This window comes from Papilio machaon, chromosome 13 (assembly GCF_912999745.1).
Source record: "Papilio machaon chromosome 13, ilPapMach1.1, whole genome shotgun sequence".
Lineage (NCBI taxonomy): Eukaryota > Metazoa > Arthropoda > Insecta > Lepidoptera > Papilionidae > Papilio > Papilio machaon.
The window spans coordinates 5,824,859-5,849,458 of record NC_059998.1 but is presented as its reverse complement, the minus strand read 5'-3'; the positions used below and the strand labels follow the sequence as shown (position 1 = coordinate 5,849,458).

Below are 24,600 nucleotides of genomic sequence, written 5' to 3'. Positions count from 1 at the left end.
TGAATTGGATAGAATTTGCTTACTTAGTTGTTTCGAACTACATAGAAGATTGTACTTCTATCTGTATTCAGTATCTAATAAATTTAACTTTAGCATTAAAAGCCTATCGCCCTTTCTTAGGGCTAAACTGGGTGAATTAAATTTTATTTACGTCTAAAGTTTGGGATATATCGCAGTCTCCAGCTCTGTCCATTTGTGGCATTACTTCTAATGTTCTGTATTTTAAGACGTTACTAAACTGTTTTTGTCAAGCTATTAGGAACTTTAATCGACTTAACAAATGTAACTAAATACGATAGTTGACTCTGATGCTTGTATAAGGTACTTATTCCAAATTAGGACGTATTTTATTTTGTAATGTTTATTTAAAAAAAAACTTAATTAGTAGCCTGTGTTTTTCCAGACTATGTTCTACATCTATGCCTAATTTCAGCAATGTCCCTGTAGCCGTTCGGGAGATACCTTCTAAGAAACATCCAACCGTCCTGAATGGACGGTTGGATGTTTATTCACACATTAGCATTTATAATAATACAATAAAATATAGAAAAATTTAACGACGGAACTCCGTCTAATAAAATGTAATAGAAGGAATTTTCATTAATCAAAAAGTATTTGTAACAAATAATTTATCAAAGAAGTCATTTTTAATAACAATTCCTTAAAAAAAAAAAAAAAATTGTAATAAGTGACACCTTTTAAAGAAAAGAAAAAAAAACAAATTATAATTACCAATCCAACGGTAAAAGCCATACGCTGGAGTAAAATACAAAGAGCTTTAATATCTCGATCAATTAACCATGAAATAAGGTCACGTCATGTTACCCTGAAAGACATTGAATTATTCCTCGGGCTGGAGCGCCTCGGAGATTAATACAAGCTCAAGTATGTTGGGGTTGTGTTGAAACTTTTACATCAACATAAAGTATTGTTTTCTTCACGTTAATCAATATTTTACTTCTACAAAGTTATTTTTACACTTTTCATTTAACTTAACACGAATAAAAACAAAAGAATCACCAATAAAAGAATGTCTGATTTTCAGTTAGTTTTTTCTAAGTTGTAACCTATTTTTAAAAATGTGTATTAATTATCTGCAGTAAATTAAAGTTGTGTTATAAATAAACAAACGTAACAAGTACAAGTTTACTTTGAACATACACATACTTCGAGTTTACTATACAAATTTAACCACAAAATTTAATACAAACTTTGAGATGAAATATTCAATCTGAGTATCAAATATTTGCTTAAACGTGTGTCTAGAGACAGTAATTAGTTACTATCTAAGTATAACGATGTTGCCATCCCTTTAATTCTCATCGGAAATAACAGAGTTAAATTTTATGATAAATGGTGTGTGATTTTTTTGATACGAGTTTCAGTTGTTTTTTATATGTTACGTTAAGAAAATCATTATCAGTTTAAAGTCTAATTATTTTTATGCTTTTAAACCCCCATTATGTTTATTAAGGTGGCTAGGACCCTCCATAATGTCCTTGCAAGAATAATTAAATCCACAATAAATAAGGCTTAATGAACGCCTTTGAATGTATACAGAAGTTAGCCGTGGCTGATGGGGGCTGAATGAAATTTGCAAACTTGGCGAAATTAAATAAATTTTGTAAGTAATTAATTCACCATTCACCTCTTTATAAACCCTTTTATATGTTATTTTAAGATAATGTCATTTTTATTATACAAAGGACAAAGATTGTTAGTTTATCAAAAAATATCTCGGACACCGCAGAAGATTAACAATTTGAAAAATTGATTCTCAAAGATTCGATTCTCTCGGAAATTCCTGCCACGATTTTGTCGCGTTGTGGAATGGTGTATCCTCGGTGGTATTTCGAAATCAGTACGACTTGTGGTCCTTCAAGGAGTAAGCGTATCTCCACCTAAAAGGTCGGCAATGCATCTGCAGTTCCTCTAGTGTTGCAGATGTCCATGGGCGTTAGTGTTCCCACCGCACGTTTGTCCTCTTCTCTTATAAAAAAATATCTAAATTAAAAAAAAAGTATATATATAATAGAAAAAAAATAAAAGGAGGATTTTATGAAACAAATGAATTCAGAACAACGTACAAATTAATGAAAGTGGTATTATATGCTTGGAATAGTTATATAAGAATGTGGCTTTGCATTAGACCTTCGTCTAATTTCTTAATAGTTCACGTTTACATTATTACCCAATGTAATTAATCTTAGTTTGGCCGATAATCCATCTTTTGGCGAGATCCTTTGGCCGAATAGACATGGCATCTATCTACGGTGACCCTAAATTTATCTTCATGTCAGGTAGCACTAAAATAATTGAATATCTCCACATAATTTCTGTACCATATAATGTTATTAAAGAAGTGGTATCAAAATCAGAAAACTTTATCGACCAAAAAATGTATTTGATACTAATATTTAATTTTTTTTTTAAATTTTCACTAATGACTTTACGTTAGTTTTTTATATTTACATCAATGGGCAGTACTTTTAATATTTAGTATTAATATAATTATATGAGATAAAGTACCAACAAAAACATAGATAAATATATTTAAAAATGATATTTCTTTTCTCTGTAAAGTTGTCTAATAAATACTATTTAAAAAAAATTTATATCAGTTATTATTGTAAACACTGCCATCTATTACAAATTGCAAGAATCAATAAGTTTTCGCCCATCATCGCTTGTATGGTACCTCTCGTAACCTTTCGTAGCAATTTCGTAGCATTTACCGCGTAGCGCACAGAAACACTACTAGATGTCACTGTGACAAGTTATTTTCTTAAATTATATCAAAAGAAGTTATAGAGTTATTCAAAGTCAGTAGAATATAATTAAATTTATTTAACCTTTTCATTATACTTAATTTACTTTAATTGGTTTATAAGGTATATATATTTTCTTTCGATCAAATTGACATAAAAATAAAATAAAAATGCGTTCTTCTAAAATGTATTATTGAAATACAGTAGAAAGCGCGTAATACATTATCGGCTAAAACAATGTACGAGTATTTGTTGGCTATGAATATATACTAGTTTTTACAATACTTATAGCAAGATGAAATAAAGCTTTCCCTAATCCCACTTCATTCATAGATTTCACCTTCATCCATTGAAAATGCCTGGCGACCTTCTGTACAAACGATATTATATTGATATAAATTACGCGCATGCGCGTTTGTTCCACGCATGCGCAGTACCGCCATCTAGTATTGTGTACAATGTGCCTCATCTGAAGCTGTCAGGCTTTAATAATATGTGCTTATAAATTTAATATTAAATGCAGTAGTTGCATGTAGAATACAAATCGTCGAGCAAATTATAATTCTAAACAGTGTTTTGTTTTTTGAATAAACATTAGTAATGTTGTGATTTAAGTTTTATTTAATCAGGAACTGTTACTTCTTATAAAGTTAATAAGGTTTTATTATTCCTGCTTGCTTCTGTTTGAAGGAAAAGATCATCAACAGGTTGGTAACATATATTTTGTACGTAAATGTAGCAATTTTATGCGTGGGCGTTACTCTAGACGTTTTGCGTAGGCGGAGTGGAGTATTTCGTCTCTCGTAAAGTTGCCGAATTTTTGGTGAATTACATGTCTACGATCAAGTACTTGTACTAAATTTGACATATTTGTCATATGTTGAAATAAATTGTGTATATTTTAATACTATTTTTATTTAAACACATTCATTAAATTCGACGTTGTCCGTATAGAGTTAAAAAACTGTGAATTAATTTTATCCAAATGTAGCAGTAGAAATCCCTTTAGATTTGCAGTTACTTCGTATTAAATATCAATCATCCATCAATACATCCATCCAAACTTGGGCGTTTATTAAATAAATAAGAAATAATATATAATACTACTCTAATATTAAAATTAAAGTTTAATGTTTTCTGTAGGTTAGTAATAAGCATGTACATTCATTAATGTTTGGAATATTGTTACAAAATCAATATATGTCGGGAGGTATTGCTTTCAGGTCAATGCTTGCGAATCATATTACGGTCAACGGGATGAGTTAATGAGGAACTGATCAATGTTGGCTTTACAAACTTTATGTAAAAGTCGTATATAGACTCAAGTAGAGTAAATTTCAAACAAACTTGATGTTCGGTTTCTTATGTAATAAATAGGCGAGAGACGATAACATTATTTATTATGTATGTGTTGTTTTATGCCCATAGTCCTGTCATAGGGCAAAGCCCTTTCCTCGATTGTCATGTTCACATTTATCGTGAAAAATAATGTGTTTTAGAAACAGATTTATTGCTAATTTTAAGGAAAGTATTTTCTCTAACGGTTCTTATATTCCTATCTGAACTCGAGTTAGACCACATGTATAATTGTTTCAACTATAAAAATTTTCATCTACAAACATTTATAGGGATTTGTACAATTGTTTTACGTAATTACTATTTTTGAGAATTCACCAGAAAAACGCCAATCCTCAAGTAGTATTTATTTCCTGTTTTTTTTTTTTTTTTTTTTTCAAACACAAAACAGCAGTGGAAACTCATTGAACTGTCCGCTTTCTCATGTCTCACATTGTTAGGTAAATTAATATTAAATACGTAGCTACTTGGTTAACACTAAGGAGAAGGTCTTAGTTGAAATTGAAGTATTTCTTCAATTTTATAATTTATATTTATGCTTTGGTGTATCTGTAATCAATCTATAAGCAATAATTAATATATTTAATTAATTTATTTATTTAATTAAGCAATAAGACTGTAACATTCTTTTATAAAACACTTTACACCTTTCATCCTTTCATGTCCATTATATGTGTTCATCTAGTTTTACTAATTTTGTTTATTTTTTATTTCAATATATACCAAAACCGAGATAGCTCAAAGAAATTAATTTTAATTAACATTTTAATTAACTGGTAAACGAACCAATACGAGTTTGTTATTAATATTTTGATGTTTACCGATATTCGCACGGCCGCGTATTTCAATTTATCTTTCTATGTCATCAATAAGTGTAACAACCACTCTAAAATCGGAGCGATTTATGTTCGTCGTAAAATTTTGATGCGAAAAAACATTATGCGATGTAATTTAAGTATCCAATTTTACCGAAGCCTCTGGATTCGTAAATAAATTTTTTAAGTGTTCCTTTAAAAAATAAGGATAAATTTTTAGTCAAAACTCGGTGAGTTCATTCTAAAATATTGAATGGAATTAAATAAACTTATAAAGCTTTAAACTTACTACCAAAGTTTAAAGTGGTGAATCAGTCGATCAAAAAGTAGAAAAATTATATATAATTTAAAAAAAAAGTAATATGTTTTTTAAATATTTTGTCACTAAATGTAGAAAACAATGACCAGAAAATATGAATTATAAGCTAAAATTAAAACATTCTTTTAAATCTAGATATTTTTAACGAAAATGTTTATCTTGTTAATTTTCACTATTAACTCCAATAACTACGACAACACTATTTCTATAACTTTTAGTTTTTTAACTTGTGTTTGAAAAAAAAAAACATAAAATGTGTCGTGTATTTCCATGATTTGGGCCACACGCTATTTGCTTTACGGAAAGTCAAGCATCCCTTTAATTTCCTTTCGCCTGACAGTCGCCGGTTTAACGTCGCCGCAAGCGAACGGATTTATCTCACAGTTCATAGAAAATATATAAAAATGGATCTATCTGTAACTAGGCATTTCAGTTTAGATGAAGTGAGTGATTATTTTTTTACATTTGACGTTTTAAATACTATCAACTAATGAGCTTTTTATGTTCGATATTTTTTATGTAGACAAAAAAGTATTGTTAAAAAAATTGTATACAAATTTAAAAGCTTTCTTTTAAAAACACTTCCCTTATATTATAAAAAAATAACAAAAATCTCGTGTTAACGCTATTCATCGCAAGATAATAACAAAAAGAGCTTTGGTTTAAAATATGATTAAAAAATATGTCATAAAAAAATGAGCTTTGGTTTAAAGAAGTCAAAATCAATTGGCGATTATCTCCTCAGGCGTCAATGAGAAGCGGGGCGCTTGCTGCAATGGAGGCAGAGCCAGACCTCAGTACTTTCGAGAACAAGTCAGGACTTGCTGAAGATATGAAGTTCTTGGCTTCGATGCCGGAACTGTGTGACGTCACCTTTCTTGTAGGGGACACGAGAGAGCCAGTGTGCGCCGTGAAAGCTGTTCTGGCTTCGAGAAGCAGGTACGAACATTTTAAATAAAAATCATACTAAAAAATCATCATCATTGACCTTGTCCCAGCTACGTAGAGTCGGTGCACCAGGTTTCCGTCCTCCAAATGAATCTGTCTGCTGTCATCTCCATTGTCACCCCCTTCTTGATCATGTCATCTTTCCATTTCAATTAAATTGGAATTTCCAATCCATCCATCTCTTCCTAGGCCTACCTCTACCGTTATACCCCTCCACACTCATACTTAACGTCGTAGTAGTAAATCATATTAAAAAATATGAAGTATAATAAAAATGATTAAATAATGAGCCTAAAGTTGATTTGAATGCTGACTTTCATTTAACAAAGACCAAGTTTAAAGAAATCAAAAAAAAAAGAAAGAAAATCTTTATCAAATTTGTAGAAACAGTAAATTTTTATATTTTTACAGAGTGTTCCAAAAAATGCTTTATCAAGCACCAAGCCCTCAAAGAAAAAAAGAACCAGCGCCGCGTGAAAATAAACTACGGCTGTTTCTCAAAAGATCATCTGAGCCATTGTTGAATCTGCAGAACGCCGCGCAACAGGTGAGATAAAATATTTTATTTCATGAAGAATAGGCATAGGACATCTCAATCTTACCGTGAAATTTCATTGCTGTGACTTGTATTGGTACATATTGTTGTCTCTGATTTTTTCCAAAGAGAATAAGAAAGATGAAAACATTATTTTATACTTATTCTTCAACAGTCGAAACTTATAGTCAGGTTTCGCCGTACTTTTTCTTACCTTAACGTAGACAAAATAATCAAGAATGAAATTAATACTATGTATACTACCTACCTACTGTACAGGGTGCTATAACCTAAAAAGACATCTCAAGCGTGTATAATCGATTATGTGCTCGCAGGAATATTTACAACGGACCAATGCGTCTAAGGGTTTAGGCAAATATTACGTAGTAGGTACGGGATTAAATATATTTCAACATCCTGTATATTTATGTTGTATATATTTTGATCAAAAACATTGTATTGGACTTAAAATAGAAGTGAACCTGAAGAAGTTAATGATAATGAAAACATTTATAAAATTTTGATAACATCAGAATTAATTTGAAGATTGAAATATACATTTCGTATTTTCTGTCTAAAGCACGTTAAAAGTAGATAATAGATAAAAATCTAGAGTAAGTAGAATAAAATAGTGGTTTGTTAGAGATCGATTTGGCTATGAGTATGTTCCCATTCTAAATTATTCCATAACTTAGCTAAATCTAAGCCCATTAATTAGTTTTAAAGTGTTATTTTTAATTTAAAATTCAATAAACTATCAAAGGATATGTAGGCTTTTAAGTTTTATCTTATTGGATGCCTTTTTTACATTGAAATTAATCTGTAGCAAATTATTTTTGGATAATAGAAACTTTGAATTCTCATTCTGATGTTGAATTTTACATTATTATATAATATTTAAAACACATACACAACTAACGCCTGTAACCCAGAGGAGTAGGCAGAGATCACAGACCTCCATTTGGTGTGGTCAAATGAACCTCCGCAATCCACTTTTTGCCATTTCGGGAGACGGAACGTGACGCGTGGCGAGTCGCGTCGCCGTCTTTTTCTCCCGGGAATTCATACATATGTGCGGCTTGCATCACGATGCTTTCCTTCACTGTACGAACGTCTGATAAATGTACATATGTAAATCGAAAATCACATTGGTACATGGATTTGAACCAAGACCTGCAGATTGCAAGTCAAGTTCTTTACCCCTTAGCCACCGACGCTCTTTTATGGATATATGGCATGTTCTAAGGCCACAATATTATTATTTTTGATATTTTCACTGCAGAGATCGACTTTCGCGCAGCAATTGGCTCCAATACAAGAGGTAAAAACAAAATTACCGGTGTCGTAGGGTATTAATATTTTTAACATCTTCTATATGAATTTTTATAAATCATTTAATAATGTTTTGTAGTTAATTTAGTGCGATAAGAATAGTCTGCATACATCGAGACTGTACTATTGGAATTTTACCAATAAGTTGCATGACTGTTTTAAACAAATGTTGTTATTCTTATATTAGATGTTGTTTTACTTTTTACCTTTTAAAATACTTTCTAAATTTATACTTAATTGTAACGCATGATAGTACTGAAGTTTCTTAATTTATTATAACAGTGAGTTCTAATATGTTTAAAAATAATTACTCGTATTATTACTTTATTCAGTAAGGAGTGTTTAGCTTTAACATGAAATTCTTTTTATAGCAGATCTATACTTCTGTTTTTGCACATTTTGATAAAATGTTTAATTGAATACAGCTTTATTCAAGTTATTACTACTGATATGTTTTGTAAATTTTTTTTTTCGTTATCAATGCTTTGTACAATATACTTGCAGTGACTTAAAGATAATGTTGATTTGATTTCTTTGATGACTTTGGAATCCGATGAAAACAGTTACATGTTGAGATGTAACTCTTTACTTCGGATGGTTCGATTTATTAATATGAATACATTTATTGATTGTTATTTTTTTATTAGCCGTCATCTCAGCAGCATCAAACATTAATTATAGAAGAATTCGAGCCGGACGTATTCCGTCAACTGATCGAATACATTCACACCGGATGTGTCACACTTCAGCCACGCACATTGCTAGGTATGTAATCTCTAAGAATTAAGAAGAAAAACACAAACAGAAAGGAAAACATTAGCGTGTATGTACCGTGAATGAAACAAGATTTGTTAGAAGTGTTATTTTTACTGAAGTAGAATAATACATGAGATTTACACGAAATAATCATCATGTATTTTATATTGAACCTTATAAAATAATGTTAATAGTATGGTAGATGTTAATTTTTTTTGTCTTAAGTGTGGTCACGTTGGTCATGCCACATTATTCATGGAAAAAAACAATATTCATCGATGGAAACAAAAAAAAAAATATTCCGCAATTTATTTCATAATAGGACGATGCCTTTATTCGACCACAACGAGAGTAATTGTATTAGCGTCGTAGTAAAATGGCGTCACGTAAATAGATTTTCCCTTCACCGCCTCAGTAATGACCTATAAAAGGTATTTAGAATATGCATATTCAATTTTTCCCTTAATATACATTTTTATTACAAAAAAAAAACATTCCTTATACCAGATAATAATGAACATTCTATAATAACTATACTTTGCACTATGAAAAAAAACATTGAGAGCTTTATAAGAAATTCTAGAAAGATCAAATCTACCGTAATTTCCGACAATTTATAATCTATCGATACTTTTATCTATAATATCGACGATTATAAAACTACAAACTGTAGAAATTCGATTCCAAATTAATAAAGCAAGTAAATTGTAACGACTGATTATAAACGTACAAGCAATAAACAGATTCATTTTTTATACATTGGTGGCAAGGTAACAAGCAATCACCTTAATTAGTAGAAATAGCGAAGCGACCACTGCTCATAGAAATTAGCAATTGCAGATGCATTGCTTACTTTTATTTGGAGGGGACGCACCGAAAGAGTATATTTATCATTCATATGTGTCCCCTCCTCCGTCAAATTCACTTCCCCTTTCCAATCTATCATTATAAGAAAAAAGTACTAAAATTAGGCTTACGGCCCGCATACTCATCAGATGAAGTGCGGAATTGCTTCCACTACACACCTGTCTTCCGATTGAACCAATGTTATTGTTTCTGGTGTCTACCACTCTTCGACTTATACCTTACCTTATACAAATAAATGTAAATTATATAATCACAGGCGTGATGAACGCTGCGGATTACTACGGTTTGGACGAGCTGCGGCGAGCTTGCGCAGGCTTCGTGCAATGCTGCATCACCGTGGACACGGTGTGCGCTCTCCTCGCCTCCGCTGAGAGATACATACAGTACAAGTGTACCAAGTCCTTGGTACAAAAGGTACAATAACATTTTGTACTACAAGTATCACTAGTGTAGTTAGTGTCTCTTTACTTCATTTTTACTTATCGGCTTGCATACGACACTGGTCTGCGTGACTTTTCTACTACAAAATGGTGACCGCGCGCGGCTAGGTTCAAATTGGACTGAGTCCTTAGCGCTAACAGTTTTTGTTACCGTGTTAATGTTCGTAAGAAACGGAATTCGATTAAACTGTTTTATACTGTCTTCTGGTTTATACAAAATTTATACACAATTATCTTTTTATCACCTAACGATCAGTTATAATACACATATATTTTACGAGGATATATCATAGCAACAATGAGGAGTGATTTAGGGGCCCTCTACAAAACAAAAATTTAAAAGTAGCAACAACTTAAATCGTTTAATTCAATTAATAAACATAATCACAAAAAACATTAATTAGGTATGATTGTAATCGCATATTAATTGTTATTTGAAATAAAATTTATGTTAGGCACAATATCCCATGTTAACGTAGGAGTTCAAAGCTAATATTAAAGCCTGAATTCAAATAGGTTTCAATCGGTAGCGTTAATTAATGTTCTCTTTAAACCTCGTTATCGTATTTCAGACGAGTGTTTCTGATTCAAAGAGGTTGGATATAAATTGGATATAACCTTAGAACCTTATATTTTATTTCAGACTCTATATCTCGAACTTCTTTTTATTTAAAATTACTTTCACAATTTAAGAATAAATTTTCCAACGTATTTAATAAATTGAATTTAACGAGTACGGAATAGAGAGTTTCAGTTCGTGAAAATTACGTGTTCATATTTAAAAAATAATGTTTTTTACAAATTTCAGGTATTAGAGTTTGTAGATGAGCACGGCAATGAGGTCCTCAACCTTGGATCCTTCACTCTCCTGCCCCAGCATGTGGTGCGACTTATTCTAGCCAGAGATGAACTCAGGGCTGATGAGTTTACTAAATTCCAGGTGAATATTCTTTAATTAATAAACTTTTGGAGTATGCGAATAAAGACTTAATCAATCGAGTCGAAGATAATAGATGCTCTCTTTTATCTCTGCCAGCCGAAAAAAATGAAACTATACCATAAACTTAACTTTAGAAAGTTAAAGCTGTTGTGTTTGCAATTTACGTTCTTTTTATAGGCGGCGCTTATGTGGAGCAAAAAATACTGTGACACAAACCAGAACATGTCCCTGAAGGATGTGATCGGGAACTTTCTGGAGTACATTCAGTTCCACAAGATCCCGGCCAACGTCCTGATGAGAGAGGTGCACCCGCTTGGCTTAGTGCCGTACTCCATCATAATGAACGCTCTGGCGTATCAGGTGCGTCATTACTTGTGTGATTGTCAAAAATTGAATTCGTATTACAAATTTAATCTTCTTTGTGAAAACTATATTTTTCTAAGGTCAGCAATTGCAGAATGTACCAACTGGCATGTTAATAAAAAATTATTACGGAAACTTGATTAATTTCAGAATTAGTCAATACTTAGAACGCTGTTGTTGCAGGCAGACCCGGCCAGCGTAGATCCAGGCAAGCTGTCCCCTGCGCGGGTGCGACGCGCGGGCCGCTCCATGTCGGTGCAGTCCTCGCTCGACCCCTACGGCTCCAACACCACCCTCTCCTCCACCGGCTCGAGCGATGTCCCGTCTTCCGACTCTCGGCACAACTAACGCGAGGGGAACTCCCCCCATCCCGCGCCCGAACCCGTCCCAGGCCCTTCCACCGCCCCACCTACCGCTATCGCTCCGGAAAAGCCACCAGAGAAACTAGGTCTTTTCTCCTCTATTAAACGCGCTGCTAGCAAGAAGTTTGGAGACCGACGGTCACCAACACCAAAAACGAGAGAGCCCAGATCAAAGTCGGACTCTATAAAACACGCCGCACTGACGCGCCAGGTCTCGGAAACGGTAGCTGCTTCGGGCGACACAACTTTTGAACGATGCAAACCCAGAAAGCGAGACAGTGAAACTGAATTTCCAGTAAGAAAATCAACTTCAGAGTTATCCGAAAGCTTCCCATTCGTACGACGTGCGCTTGCTGAGATAGAGAACGGGTTAAATTACTTTAGAAAGTCCATTACCTCTGAACCGAGTGAACCTAAAGCGCCACCAGTTAGGGCCGAGCCAGTTGTTGTAGTCGCGGCAGCAGATGATGACACGCCTTCTTCACCTCCTCCTCCGATGGGCTTGAAAGAACGTCGAGGATCGAGAGGCTCGCCGTGCGCGAACCTTCCACCACTAATGTTGCCACCGAGTACTCCGGATCCGTCCCCAGGTCGATTGTCACCGAATCGATTATCGCCGCAAAGGCCGAAGGAACCTACGTCGGCACCAGTGCCAACAGTCGGTCACCCACCGCGACGATCGCGTACCCGTTCAGAAATGCCACCAGATCCTCCACCGAGATCGCCGCCTACACCGCGCCCGGCGTCCGTTTCACCGAAACATACGTTTGCTTTCAAAATAGTTTTGAAAAAAGTAGAAAGTACACCGAATACATCATTCGACCGGCCTGACCAATGAGAGTATCTCCTCTAAGCGCGGCCACTGGCCAGTGGTGGAGTACTCGAGGTAGAAACGCGCTTTTCTCCTTTTTCTAGTGAAGCTAGAATAGATTTTTATACACCTTAGCAAAAAAGTAAAGATAAGACATTAATTCTGTCGTAACCAAGCTATGAAAATTACTTCTTGTGAAATTCAGGGGCTGGCCCTCTGTTTACTTCTATATTTATAACGTGTTGATGTTAAATGTTAAGATTAAATACATAGATCATAACCTTTATTGGAATTTCAACAGCATGCATGCATTGTATGATATACATATTTTTTGAAAAATTAATGTGATGTTACGATGATAATGGTAAGTTTTTTAAACTTTTAGTTGTAACATATTTAATCAAAATGCTTATTTCAAAATATGTCAGATTGTTATAAAGCTACGCCAAAAACAAATGCACAAATTGCACATATGCATTTAATATTTCTTTGCACATTTACTTTCAGACAGAGTATATATAACAGTTTACTGGATGCACCGCTCAAAATATATTGAATTAATCATTTTTTTATTGTGTCTAAGTCTATATACTTAGGTTAAGCACTGTTTAATGTTTAATGTAAGAATTAAATGTTAAATTGAATTGAAATTAATGAAAATGTAAGACAAAGAAAATTAAAAAGAAATATAAAGCATACAGAATTGATAAATTTTGTATAATTTTAAATAAAACAAATTTAAAATTAGATTAGGATTCATAAGATTTCTTGATAAATGTTTGTAGCTTAAACATGTTAGTAAAATAAATGTTGTATCTAAATGTAATGACTGCAGAAAAATAAGTTGAATCTGATATGCAAATACTATTCTAAGCCGATATTTACTGTAAGTGAATTTGTATACTTCTTGTAATTATCTATAATTCTTTCTTTATAATGATTGTACGCAGATGAAATTTCATGTTAGTCATTTAAACTAATATTCCATACTTATGTAAATTTTATTTAATATGCTTTTATAATTTTATATCATCGTTTTACTTGAACGGTAGACTTAAATACATAAGCATAACTTTTCTGGATGTTTAAATAATATAACACATAGTTAATAAGATGTTAAAAAGATTTGAAATTAGCAGTAGGATACGAGAAAAAAAATCTTTTACTGTTGGTTTTTGCTGCCGAAGCATCTGTGCTGAAACTTATTATTATCTCCCTTTTTTAAAGAGATTGAAAGATTAAATTATTCAAACTTTCGTGAGACATTATCATTAACTAATATAGGAACGGCTAAAACACTCACGTACATCTGTCCGGTGTCGGCACCGACTAGTTTCGAGCCCATCGGGGGCCCTTCATTAGGGTGCACTCACCACACTCCCACTGGACTGGTATTATTTCGCGGGCGCGGCCCGTCGCTCAAGTCCCACAATACCAATTCCACTCACCCCGATGAAGGGACCCCGATTGACTCGAAACTAGTCGGTGCTGACACCGGACTGATGTAAGTGGGTATTTTAGCCGTTTCTATATTAGTTAAAGATTGAAAGTTAGTTGTTTTGGTACTGTTGCTTAGACAGTGGCAACCCATGTTTACAAAATTTCAATATTAAGAATCGATGTGATAATCTAACTAATATTTTAATGTGGTACTTATTTATAAAGTACTTCATTAGCATTAATTAAAACTAAAGTGATAAAAGTTGATCTAAAATTGTTTAAAAACATTTCTTTTTTTTTTTAAATGCGGCCATCTATCTAAACAATGACTTCGGTCGTTTTTTTAAGTTTAAAATACAATTTACTTTAATGAGATAAACACACAATCATGTCTGTAACCCGGAGGGGTTGGCAGAGATCACGGAACTCCATTTGACGTCGCCAAACGAACCTCCGCAATCCACTATTTCCCTTTTCGGGAGAAGGGACGTGCATAGCGAGCCACGTCGTAGACTTTTCTCTTAGGAATTCACACATATCGTTGAAATTTCTTCTTGTAAAGACATACGCAACTGATGCAAAATGTTTGATATACTATACATTGGCTGTGGAGTACTTTAGGAAAATCTTGTCTTGCAAGTTACAAGGAGATAATGAGAACTTACGGTATTAAGGTATATTAACATTTTATAATATTTTCAACTTAAACTTACTAGATGACTGTTTTGTAGTAATGTTGATAATATCAGTGTTTTCTTCTGTATTAAATAAGATATATATATATATATATATATATATATGTTTTAAAAAAACGCGATTCATTATTTTATATGTTAGCGATCATAATATAAAATAGATTTTTTAATTTATGACTTAATACCATTTCATAAAACATTTGCATATTAAGGAAAATTAACCCGTCGTCTTTGATACATTTTCGTGTTTTACATCTGAATAAAATTTTTATAATAAACTAAGAAACTAGAAATTTATTTCGATTCAAGGTACGATTATGAAGATTTTTTCTAAAGGAAATGTTGTATACTTGAAATGTTTTCTGTTAATTAGATTTAAGGCTTTTGATGTCTTCTACTCGACTGTATTGATGTAAGTAACCGTTTTATATTTGTATCGTGTAAATAAAAATTTAAATTTGAAAAGTCAATTTTTCTTTTAACAAATCTTAATCTTTAATCTTTAATCTTAATATTATAAATGCAAAAGTTTAGATGTATGGATGCATGTGGGCCAAGAACAGCTTAACGGATCTCGATGAATGCCACAGATGTAGAACATAGCATGGAAAAACATATAGGCTACTTTCTATTTTTTTCATTCTCGCACGGACAGAGTCGCGAGCCACAGCTAGTTGATCCATAACCCATGAGCTAAAAACAAATGACAACCACCACCTACAGATTTCAGCGTCAATGAATGAAAGGACATACCATTATTATATGTTTTGATAAATTAAATAACAAAATGGCGAAGAAATGTATAAGGAGATATTGTCGCCTTTCGTATTTTTATACTGCCATTAATATAGGTATATGTAAGTACAGTTTAATAATATATTATCCGAATCATTCGCTGGTTCGAAAGCTACAAAATTAAACATAGGGTATCATAATCCAGTACATTTAAATACACAAATATATAATTTACATTTAACTCTCATAGAAAATACTCATCATCATCTCCCTGGCCTTATCCCACTCACGTGTGGTCGACGCACGGGGTTTTACAAACCTTAAAGTTTTCGCTTAATTTTTTTACGGCCGGCTGCCTGCCTGTCTCTAACCCTACTTAGCCTTAGCCAACTTTTCTTAGAAAATACTAATATGCATAATAATAATAATTGCTTTATTTTGAACTCATTTAAACAATTATGTGGGAGCTTTAGCTCCTGAACTAGGGCTGAGCACTGTGTTTCTGAATACTAAAAGAATTTATGAAATTTTGTAAAGAATTCTAGAAACTTTATTCATTGAAAAACAATTTCACCGAAAAAAAGAATTCCTAAGAGCAAATATAATTTAATAACAAGAGCTGTAACTTTTATGATTATTACTTCTCATGTGCCAATAGTAGCAATAAAGTTTGTCTTTGAACATGACTGTCTTATTAATTTGACATAGCAACGGACGATAATAAATGAAATATATTTAAATAGTGTCTAAACTTATAGAAATCTTTAAATCAATAGACGTGGTATTCCTGTGGGCTCTTTTTGTGTTTTACAATAAATTTATTTACACTCAATAATGGACCTTAACCTTCATTGAGTGTGTCAACCAGAAATCTGGTACAAGAAAGTATTGTTGTCTTACTCATCCTCTTTACAAAAACTGAGATAGAAAATTAAGGTAAAAGTGTTATAACAGTGGGTATCCACCGTAAAGTGAAGTAATTTAAATTACGCGATTTTTTTTGAGGTTTAGGCTAAGCGCCATCTGCGCCCGGCCACCTCAAGCCCGGTGAAACTGTTAATGCCTCTTCAAGGCAAACAGTGACTGCTCAGTCACAAAGAACGCGATTTTTTTTTTTCATTTTTTGGTGTATTTTTTCTCTCGCATGTTAAAATATTAAGAAATTTTAGTACAAGTTGTTTCAACAGTAAAGTGTAGTAACCCACAGTAAAGTGTAGTAACGAAAATAACCAATTTTTTTCAAAATGTTTTCTTTTGTATTGCGTATTTTACCTTAGTCTTGACATTAAGAAATAACATATATTCGAATTTAGTACGGTAATAAGTGATCTCATTAAAATACGGTTAATTGCGGTACTTGAAACGGTTGGATCGTTAATGTTTTAACACTGCGGGTAACAAGAGAGGCGAAGGATAATTACTTCGAGTGATCTCGCGTGGGTTTAATATAAACCTTTTAGTATGACATTCCTTTATTCATATGCATTTATAATTTCTTTGTGTTGCTCTTTTATTTCATTTTGTTAATTATAATTTGTTAAACAATTCTTAAGGACTAAACAAGGATCAATCGGTTATCTAAGACCCTTTATTTGATGCCTAAGCAAACTTTTTCTTCATAAGAAATTTGATCTAAATCCAATAAAGTTCTAAATAAGGCACTTTTAAAGTAAGGTAGAACGTCCTAATTCCGAGGTAAACCAGGGAATTCTGATTTTCAAGTAACGGGCACGAAATTAGAGAGGAACGCGCGACGGCAGAACGGTACGATGCAAACAAAGCTCATCATCAAATCATGACTATCTTCACAACTTCTTTAATACCTACCTACAACATATAATGTCACCTGTCCCATATGATAAGAGGACTTGTTAATTAGTACTTTCAAGTGTTACTCCACAGCAGTAAATAGTTACTAAAATGAAGCTGATATAGGTACATAATTGCCTCATCCATAATTCCTAGTTATCCCAGTAACGTAATACGATAATGTTAGTGGTTACTGGATATCAGGAAGCGTCCCAATGGACACGTCTCGGGAATATGATGGAATAGAGGCATTATATTATATTACTATTTTTTAATTCAATATTAAAATATTGAAGTCAAATGAACATTTCAGGAAGGAGATAAATTTTTTTACTTACTAAAATGATTAATTGATTATTTTAATTATAATAATTACAAGGCGTACGAAACAAAAGCTTCCGCTTAAAAGTGTAACGACCGTAATAAATGTTTCCTCAAATCCCTGGTAACATTTAAAATGGTTTCATGGCAGGAAATGTTATTTGACCCGGAAATTGCTCAGTAACTGCTCTGATCGTAAACTTCGTTGTTGGATATTAAAGGCCATAGCTCATCTACCAACTTGGCACCAACAAGCGGCGTTCACAAGTGAGTCACTTGTAGTCACTCGGCGTCGCCGATTCAGCAAGCCGAGTCGTAAACGCGTAGGCCCCTAGGCGATGATTCAACAGTCGTATTGAAAGAGAATGTGAAGTTTTTTGCCAGGATGGTTTCAGATACGATACGACCATAATGCCTTTAAGATACAAGGCAACGAAAATCTTCGAAACTAGTATTGCGTATATTAGTGTCGAGTTGCGCGCAATGCAAAACAACGTTGAATCGTTAACGCGTGTCAGTTGCTTCGCCATCTTAAAAATCACGATGACTTTTTCACGATGAACTTATAAACAGATTGCAATTAGCTTTGGTGAGAAAAGAATCAATGTCAGCGATGCAGACTGTGTACGAAGATCTACGACAATCTACTCCGTAAGTCGCTACGCGAGTAAAATCGCCGGGTTTCGAAGGTTTTCGTTGCCTTGTGTCCGAACGGCCTAACTGTGGTTATCGAGAAATCTAGTCGCATGAACAAGGAATGTAATAAAACTAATTATACAACTTTACTTTACAACAGTATTTTTAATTAACGTAACATAGTCATTAAGTTGTAAAGTGAAATTATATTACATGTTTAATCTTACTAATTTTATTAATGCGAATTTTTATAGGTAGATGGATGGATGTTTATTTGAAGGTATGAACCAGAACGGCTGAACGGATCTTGATAAAATTTGGCACAGATGTAGAACATAGTCTTTTTAGCCGACTTCAAAAAGAAGGAGGTTATCAATTCGTCTGTTTTTTTTATGTGTGTCACTGCGAATCTCCGCCCCTGGTGGTCCATCACCAGGTCATAAAAATTATTTTAATCGAAAGGAAGTGCTTGCAGATGGGTCCCATTTTTTTTTTTTTTTTTTTTTTAATTCTGTGAGGACGGTGTGCAGGCGACAGCTAATATTTCGATATTAATAAAAGAACTAATACGAATAAGCAAACTTCGATAATGGAGTGATATTTTATATCGTCAAGCTGTCTCATATTGAAGGACGTGAGGTACTAACCTAAGTGCTCTTCAAACTTATCCACCTTATCGACGTCGTTTTAAAAGAAAAATTATTTGATATCGTAAAAATATAAGCTGTCGTAGAATGAAAAGAACAAGAGTGGATATGAAATTTAAAATACATATTTTTTTATAACTTAACACATTAAGTAAGAAATATTTTACAATACATTGTCGTAATTACTCTAGCGAATTTAAGTGTCATTTCGTGCTTAATTACCCGTCCACTTTAGTCACTGTTTATTGAAATAGGTAACCACTAATGGCATGGACTTAACGACCTCGTATCTCCATAGGGCACCTACATCTTTTACTAATTTTGTTTATATTACAGTTTCCATCGACGAAACACTAGTAATAAAACATTTATACTGATCTCTGTTTTATTGGTTAGAATAAAAAAATAAAATTAAAAAATATATCTAAAATGGCTGGATCGATTAAGACGTGACTTTTACTGAAAGGTAGTTTATATGTGAGGGATTAACTTAGGCTTTATTCTTTAATTCCGAAGTCGCGGGCAACCGCTTGTTGTATAATAAATATTTGAAAATAAATGTTTTTCAAAATAGAAGAATTTTAAAATGAAAATCTTATCTTGTAAACATTGCCGAGATATTTAATTCAATGAACATTTTCTTTAAAAGATTTCTAACAAGTCTTGTTAAGGTAGTAGCGAAAGTTTTCTCAAGCGATGTTGTCGTAAAGCTTTCTTGCTGATGAACCTTACATATACTGGCGGAATCCAAACAACTTTGAGTGGAACATTGCCAACATGATACAAAGGTAGTGTATCTTGGAATTTAGTTCTTTATGTTGGAGCACGTTGAAATTTTTACAAAAAATATAGAGTCATTTTTAGGGTTCCGTATCTCGAAAGAAAATAACGGAACTCTTATATTAATTTCATTTCATTTCATCATCAGCTCACTATCAGTCCCCACTGAGGAGCTCGGAGCCTATCCCACGTTAGGGGTGATTATGCCATAGTCAATTACGCTGGCCCAGTGCGGGTTGGTTGACTTCGCACACACCTTGTTTTTTTTAATTTCTTATCAGATATGTGCAGGTTGCATCACGATGTTTTCCTTCGCCGTAAGAACACCGGATAAATGTACATATGATAATCGAAAGTCGAAAAACACATTGGTACATAGCGGGATTCGAACCCAGGACCTGCAGATTGCAAGTCAAGAGCTTAAACCCTGAGCCACCGACGCTCTGTTATATTCATACTGACTTTAATTTATTGAATATGAATTGTTAAAAGTGACTGATTAATTTGAATTAATATAAAAATCGGTTAAATATAAATCCATATTGATATTATTTAATCACTTACCACTATCTAATCTTTCCCTGCAATTTTTACGATATTTTTATGATCACCGAACAAATAAATAAATCTCGAATATAATCAAAAATTTTATTGCACATAATTTTTACGAGCGACCGACAGCCGGCTATTCCATCAACGCATTCAATTATTTTCTTCAAATAAAGGCACACAAATTGATTTAGTAAGGAAAAGAAGATATCGGCATTTTTAACCGATTAAATCAGGAGAGTAAAAACCAGCCTGACAATCGACTGTGCTATTCATTTTTTGTATGTTAACAGTGGTAGACGCAACAACAATATTCGTTTCACGAATTGGCCGGCTCGCCCGGTAAAATACCACGCTCACACAGAAGACAGGCGTGAAGTGGAAGTAGTTCCGCGTTTCCTCTGATGAGTGTGGTGCCGGAGGCCTAATTTTAGTCCTCTTTTCATTCCCACCCTTTTCTTATAAGGAAAGGATGGGAAGGGGATGTGGATTTCATGGAGGAGGAGATGCATAGGAAGGTTAAATATTCTCTTTTTTTGCGTCTCCTCCTATGTATAATTCTAGTAACATTGTTAATAACTCTATAGCCTAATAAAAGAAAACAACTATACTAACATTTTATTCACTTTTACTGTTATTGTAATGAGACATCGTGACTGAGAATATAAATATGATAACGGAGCTGAGTGCTATTTCACACGCAATTTCCTCGCATGCAGTCTTGCAATATTAAATCTGTTCTGGCGTATCTAATTTAAGAATCTTGAAATGTTAACCTCTTGAATTAATTTATTTTATGTTAACGTGTAAATTTCCACCCAACTGACTCGGGAGGGAAATGTTTTTCGAGCGTATGATTTTATTAACTACGTACACTGGATTTTATGTATGTCAGTTACAGTAGCGTAAAGAAAAACCGATTTCAACGATTGAGATGTCATTGAAATATCCTTCCCCTGAGTGTCATACAGTCAGTCTGTTTTTTTTTTTAAATTATAAGTTGGCAAACGAGGAAGCGGCCACATACACGATGTATTTGCATTTCTTATATCAATATTTTTTTTTGTTGTCTGACTCTGCAAGGCCGGTTTTGTTCCGGGTAAACTCCAGAATGGCTTTTGATGGGGCTTTCACGAGAAGATATCTGATGTGCTCGGGAATGTTATAGGCTAGTTTTTTCATTTCTACGCGGACGAAGTCGCGGCAACCGCTAGTATTTTATATCTTTCAATGTTGGCATGTTAAAAGAGTGATGTGACAGGAATGATAAATGTGCGCAATGACCAAGCTTTTTCGTCTCACGAATTTCATTTACTGTTAAATAAGCAGAAAACTTTTTTAAATTAGGTTAAATATTATGTTTTAGAAACATCAATATTATACTATATGTCATGGTTTAAAAAGATAAGCTTATGAAGGCTTTTTAAATTTGCTGATGATGGTGTAGGCCGTAAGGAATAAATCTTAATAATGAAATCCCAGTTTAAATTCAGTATAAGCGTATTAATAGCATGAATAATAAATTCATTATAACCAGCTACTATAGAAGTGTTGTCAGCACAAATTTAGAACCAATAGGGGTCGAAATGCGTTTGTCGTTTAAATCGCATTATCTGTAAATAGACAATCGCTTGTGGTCTATAGAAGAGTTTATTCAATCTTCCTCGAGGCCGCAAGTAATTGAGTTGCTCCATGCGCAACCACCCGCGTCGTCATTAAACGAAACAATTGAAAACATATTTACTAGTTATCTTTTGTTTTCTACAATTCATATGGCCATATAAGGACGATAAGTGGTCGATGTTGGATTAACTGTTGACGTTCGCCATACACGGACCGCACTACAATCTCTTATATTTTTGGTCATGGACAATTTTACATCTAATTTCGCCTATTTTATTTTAACTGATCTATATCTTAAGGAAATGATAGTGTCTAATTTAAATTAAATGAAGGAATAAATTTATGAATACACGAAAATCCCCATGAGCTTATAGAATAACTGAATTCAAAATAAGAAAACATCAACTTTTCCCGTATCGAATGTTAAACTTCATGAAAAATTCAAAGCTTTGTTTTGAAATTGTTTAAAAATTCTCAGTTCGTTTGCTGTAGCGCCTCGGGTGATTACTTGCTTTTAGATATTTTGTTACAAACATTTTACTGTTGCGAAACTTTAGTTTGACTTAAAATAAAACAGTAAAATAAGGTATTTGTTTCATAAAAACTGGAAATTATTATTTAACATTTTTCTTAAACAAGTTTAAGCTTTAATTTTTATTAAAATTCATATTCTAAAATAATCGACATTCAATCGCTGAAAAGTTACTCTAAGTAATTATATACCTTTGTAAAAAAAGATATCGTAACTTGGATTATAAAATGAACAGAGAGGGAAAAGGAAAATTTAAGTTGCAAAAGTGAATTTCACTCATCGCTTAGTTACGATCTTTAAACGGTTGGTGACAAAATAAAGAGACGGTTTGTAAATTGTCATCAACACATATATTCCCACCGAGATTTTCCAGCATATTCTAAGTTAGAGATGACTAGACCTTAGTGAACCACGTTGACCTTGTACAAGTTGGTTGATGTGCGCAAACATCTTTAAATCACCAACATAAGTTGGTTTAGCCATGTTTAAGTTGAATTGTAGGATCTTAATCGCAAAATACAAAAATATAACATACATACAACATATATTATTACATAAGGTAGTCGAAAATATTAGAAAACATTTTTTTTTTTCAAATTGACATAATAAACATAAGCATCATTAAGTGTATAGGTAAAAGAAAAATGTCTAATTTGCAATTTTTTCATACATCATTAAGTAAGTATTCAAAAGGACTGGAACGTTGAATTTGAATAACGTACAAACAAAGGCTAACTTAGGTACTGTAAATACGCGACCTGAATACTTAATTATTATATGCCAGCCAACGAGGGCAAATGCAACAATACAAGTTACTTTGAAATACTAATTATCACATTGTAAACGAAAGAATTTTATTTTGTACTTTAAAAAAAAATCCAAAATTCATTTTACAAATTCAATTCCTGGAACGTTCATAAAATATTGGGTTCAATAATTCAGTACTTAGATTGTATCCACCTAGTAATTGGATTGATTGGTTACTGATTGTTAGCAAGCGGGCAAGAAGAGAGTGACGAATGGCAGATCAATCTGTAGGATGGTAAACTGGTGCGCCGATGCTATGTAGTATTATTAAGAAATGTATAGAAGAATACATAGAAATGTAATTAAATTGTTTAAACTTTTGTGAGACATAATAATTAATTAATTAAGAACGGCTTAACTCACGTGTCATCGTCCGGTGACGGCACCGACAAGTTTCGGACCCTTTGGGGGCGAGTGTTTATTTTGAGGACTTCGCGGTTGCGTCGCGTCGCGTCTCGCACTGAATTAATTAATAATTAATTAGAAATATAATCATGCTAGCTATATAATCCAATTTATCATTATAATAAAGGCAGTCTTGTATCATCTTTCGGTCGTTTCACTGCTCTCCTGGCATTCGCCCTACATGGCGACTACGCCCGAGAGATTCGCGCGACGAAGATGAGACTCTCCATATATGGGGTGTAATATTTCTTCTTACTGCAACTAATGAACTACATTGAGCTAAGGCGTTCTATCTTGAGCTGTGCAACTATGTATAGTTCTATATATTTCTTACTACTACTACACTTACTTTAAACAGTTTAAGAACAAGGAGACGATGAATAGAATTTTTTGCAAGATACACTCAAGTTGTTCACTTATAAAATTAATTAATTAATAATGTAGATTCGGAAATACGAACTTGCCCCAGCTAAATTAATTAATCGTTCGGAGTGAAATGCATGTAAATTAATAAGGCTTTTCATCACTGCCTGCAAATTAACTCGACAATGCTGTAACTGAAATTAATTTTTGATTTAATCTAATTTACATAGGAACAGCATAAAGACAGATTTTTTTCGGAGTTTCATTATTTTAGTATCAGTATTATTACGAGTATAACTTAGTAAGATAGTCAAATTTATTTAACCTATTCGATAGGGCTTTGCACATATTAAAATTAAAGAAGTTTAAGTTAATAAGGTCACTTTTATATTTTAAATACTTTTAAAATATTAATTTTACTGCATATTTTTATCAGCAGACAACTTTTTTATTATTCCTTTGTAAAAAAAATATTAGTAAACACAAGGTAACGCGTAATAAAAAAATTAAAGTGACCATCAAAGCATGTATGATTAAATAAAAGGCTCACTGAAGCAATCGCTTTGACGCTGATATAAAAAATACTAACAACATTTTCTAGAACACAAACTCTAATATGGATACTTTTTTTAATATTATAAAGAAA

At 33.0% G+C, this 24,600-nt stretch overlaps 1 protein-coding gene across 2 annotated transcripts; it reads left to right on the top strand.

Moving 5' to 3' along the window:
- The first annotated feature begins 3,409 nt into the window (after window positions 1–3,409).
- LOC106710130 (serine-enriched protein) lies at window positions 3,410–11,792 on the top strand. Of its 2 annotated transcripts, XM_045680641.1 has the most exons (9): window positions 3,410–3,475; window positions 6,004–6,197; window positions 6,618–6,753; window positions 8,024–8,062; window positions 8,721–8,838; window positions 9,953–10,110; window positions 10,945–11,076; window positions 11,254–11,436; window positions 11,623–11,792. In XM_045680641.1, the coding sequence occupies exons 2-9, from the start codon at window positions 6,010–6,012 to the stop codon at window positions 11,785–11,787; spliced, it is 1,119 nt and encodes a 372-aa protein (XP_045536597.1). In that variant the 5' UTR covers window positions 3,410–3,475; window positions 6,004–6,009; the 3' UTR covers window positions 11,788–11,792. The 2 variants fall into 2 exon arrangements, with proteins under 2 accessions (XP_045536597.1, XP_045536598.1); XM_045680642.1 differs by lacking the exon at window positions 8,024–8,062.
- Window positions 11,793–24,600: the final 12,808 nt, after the last annotated feature.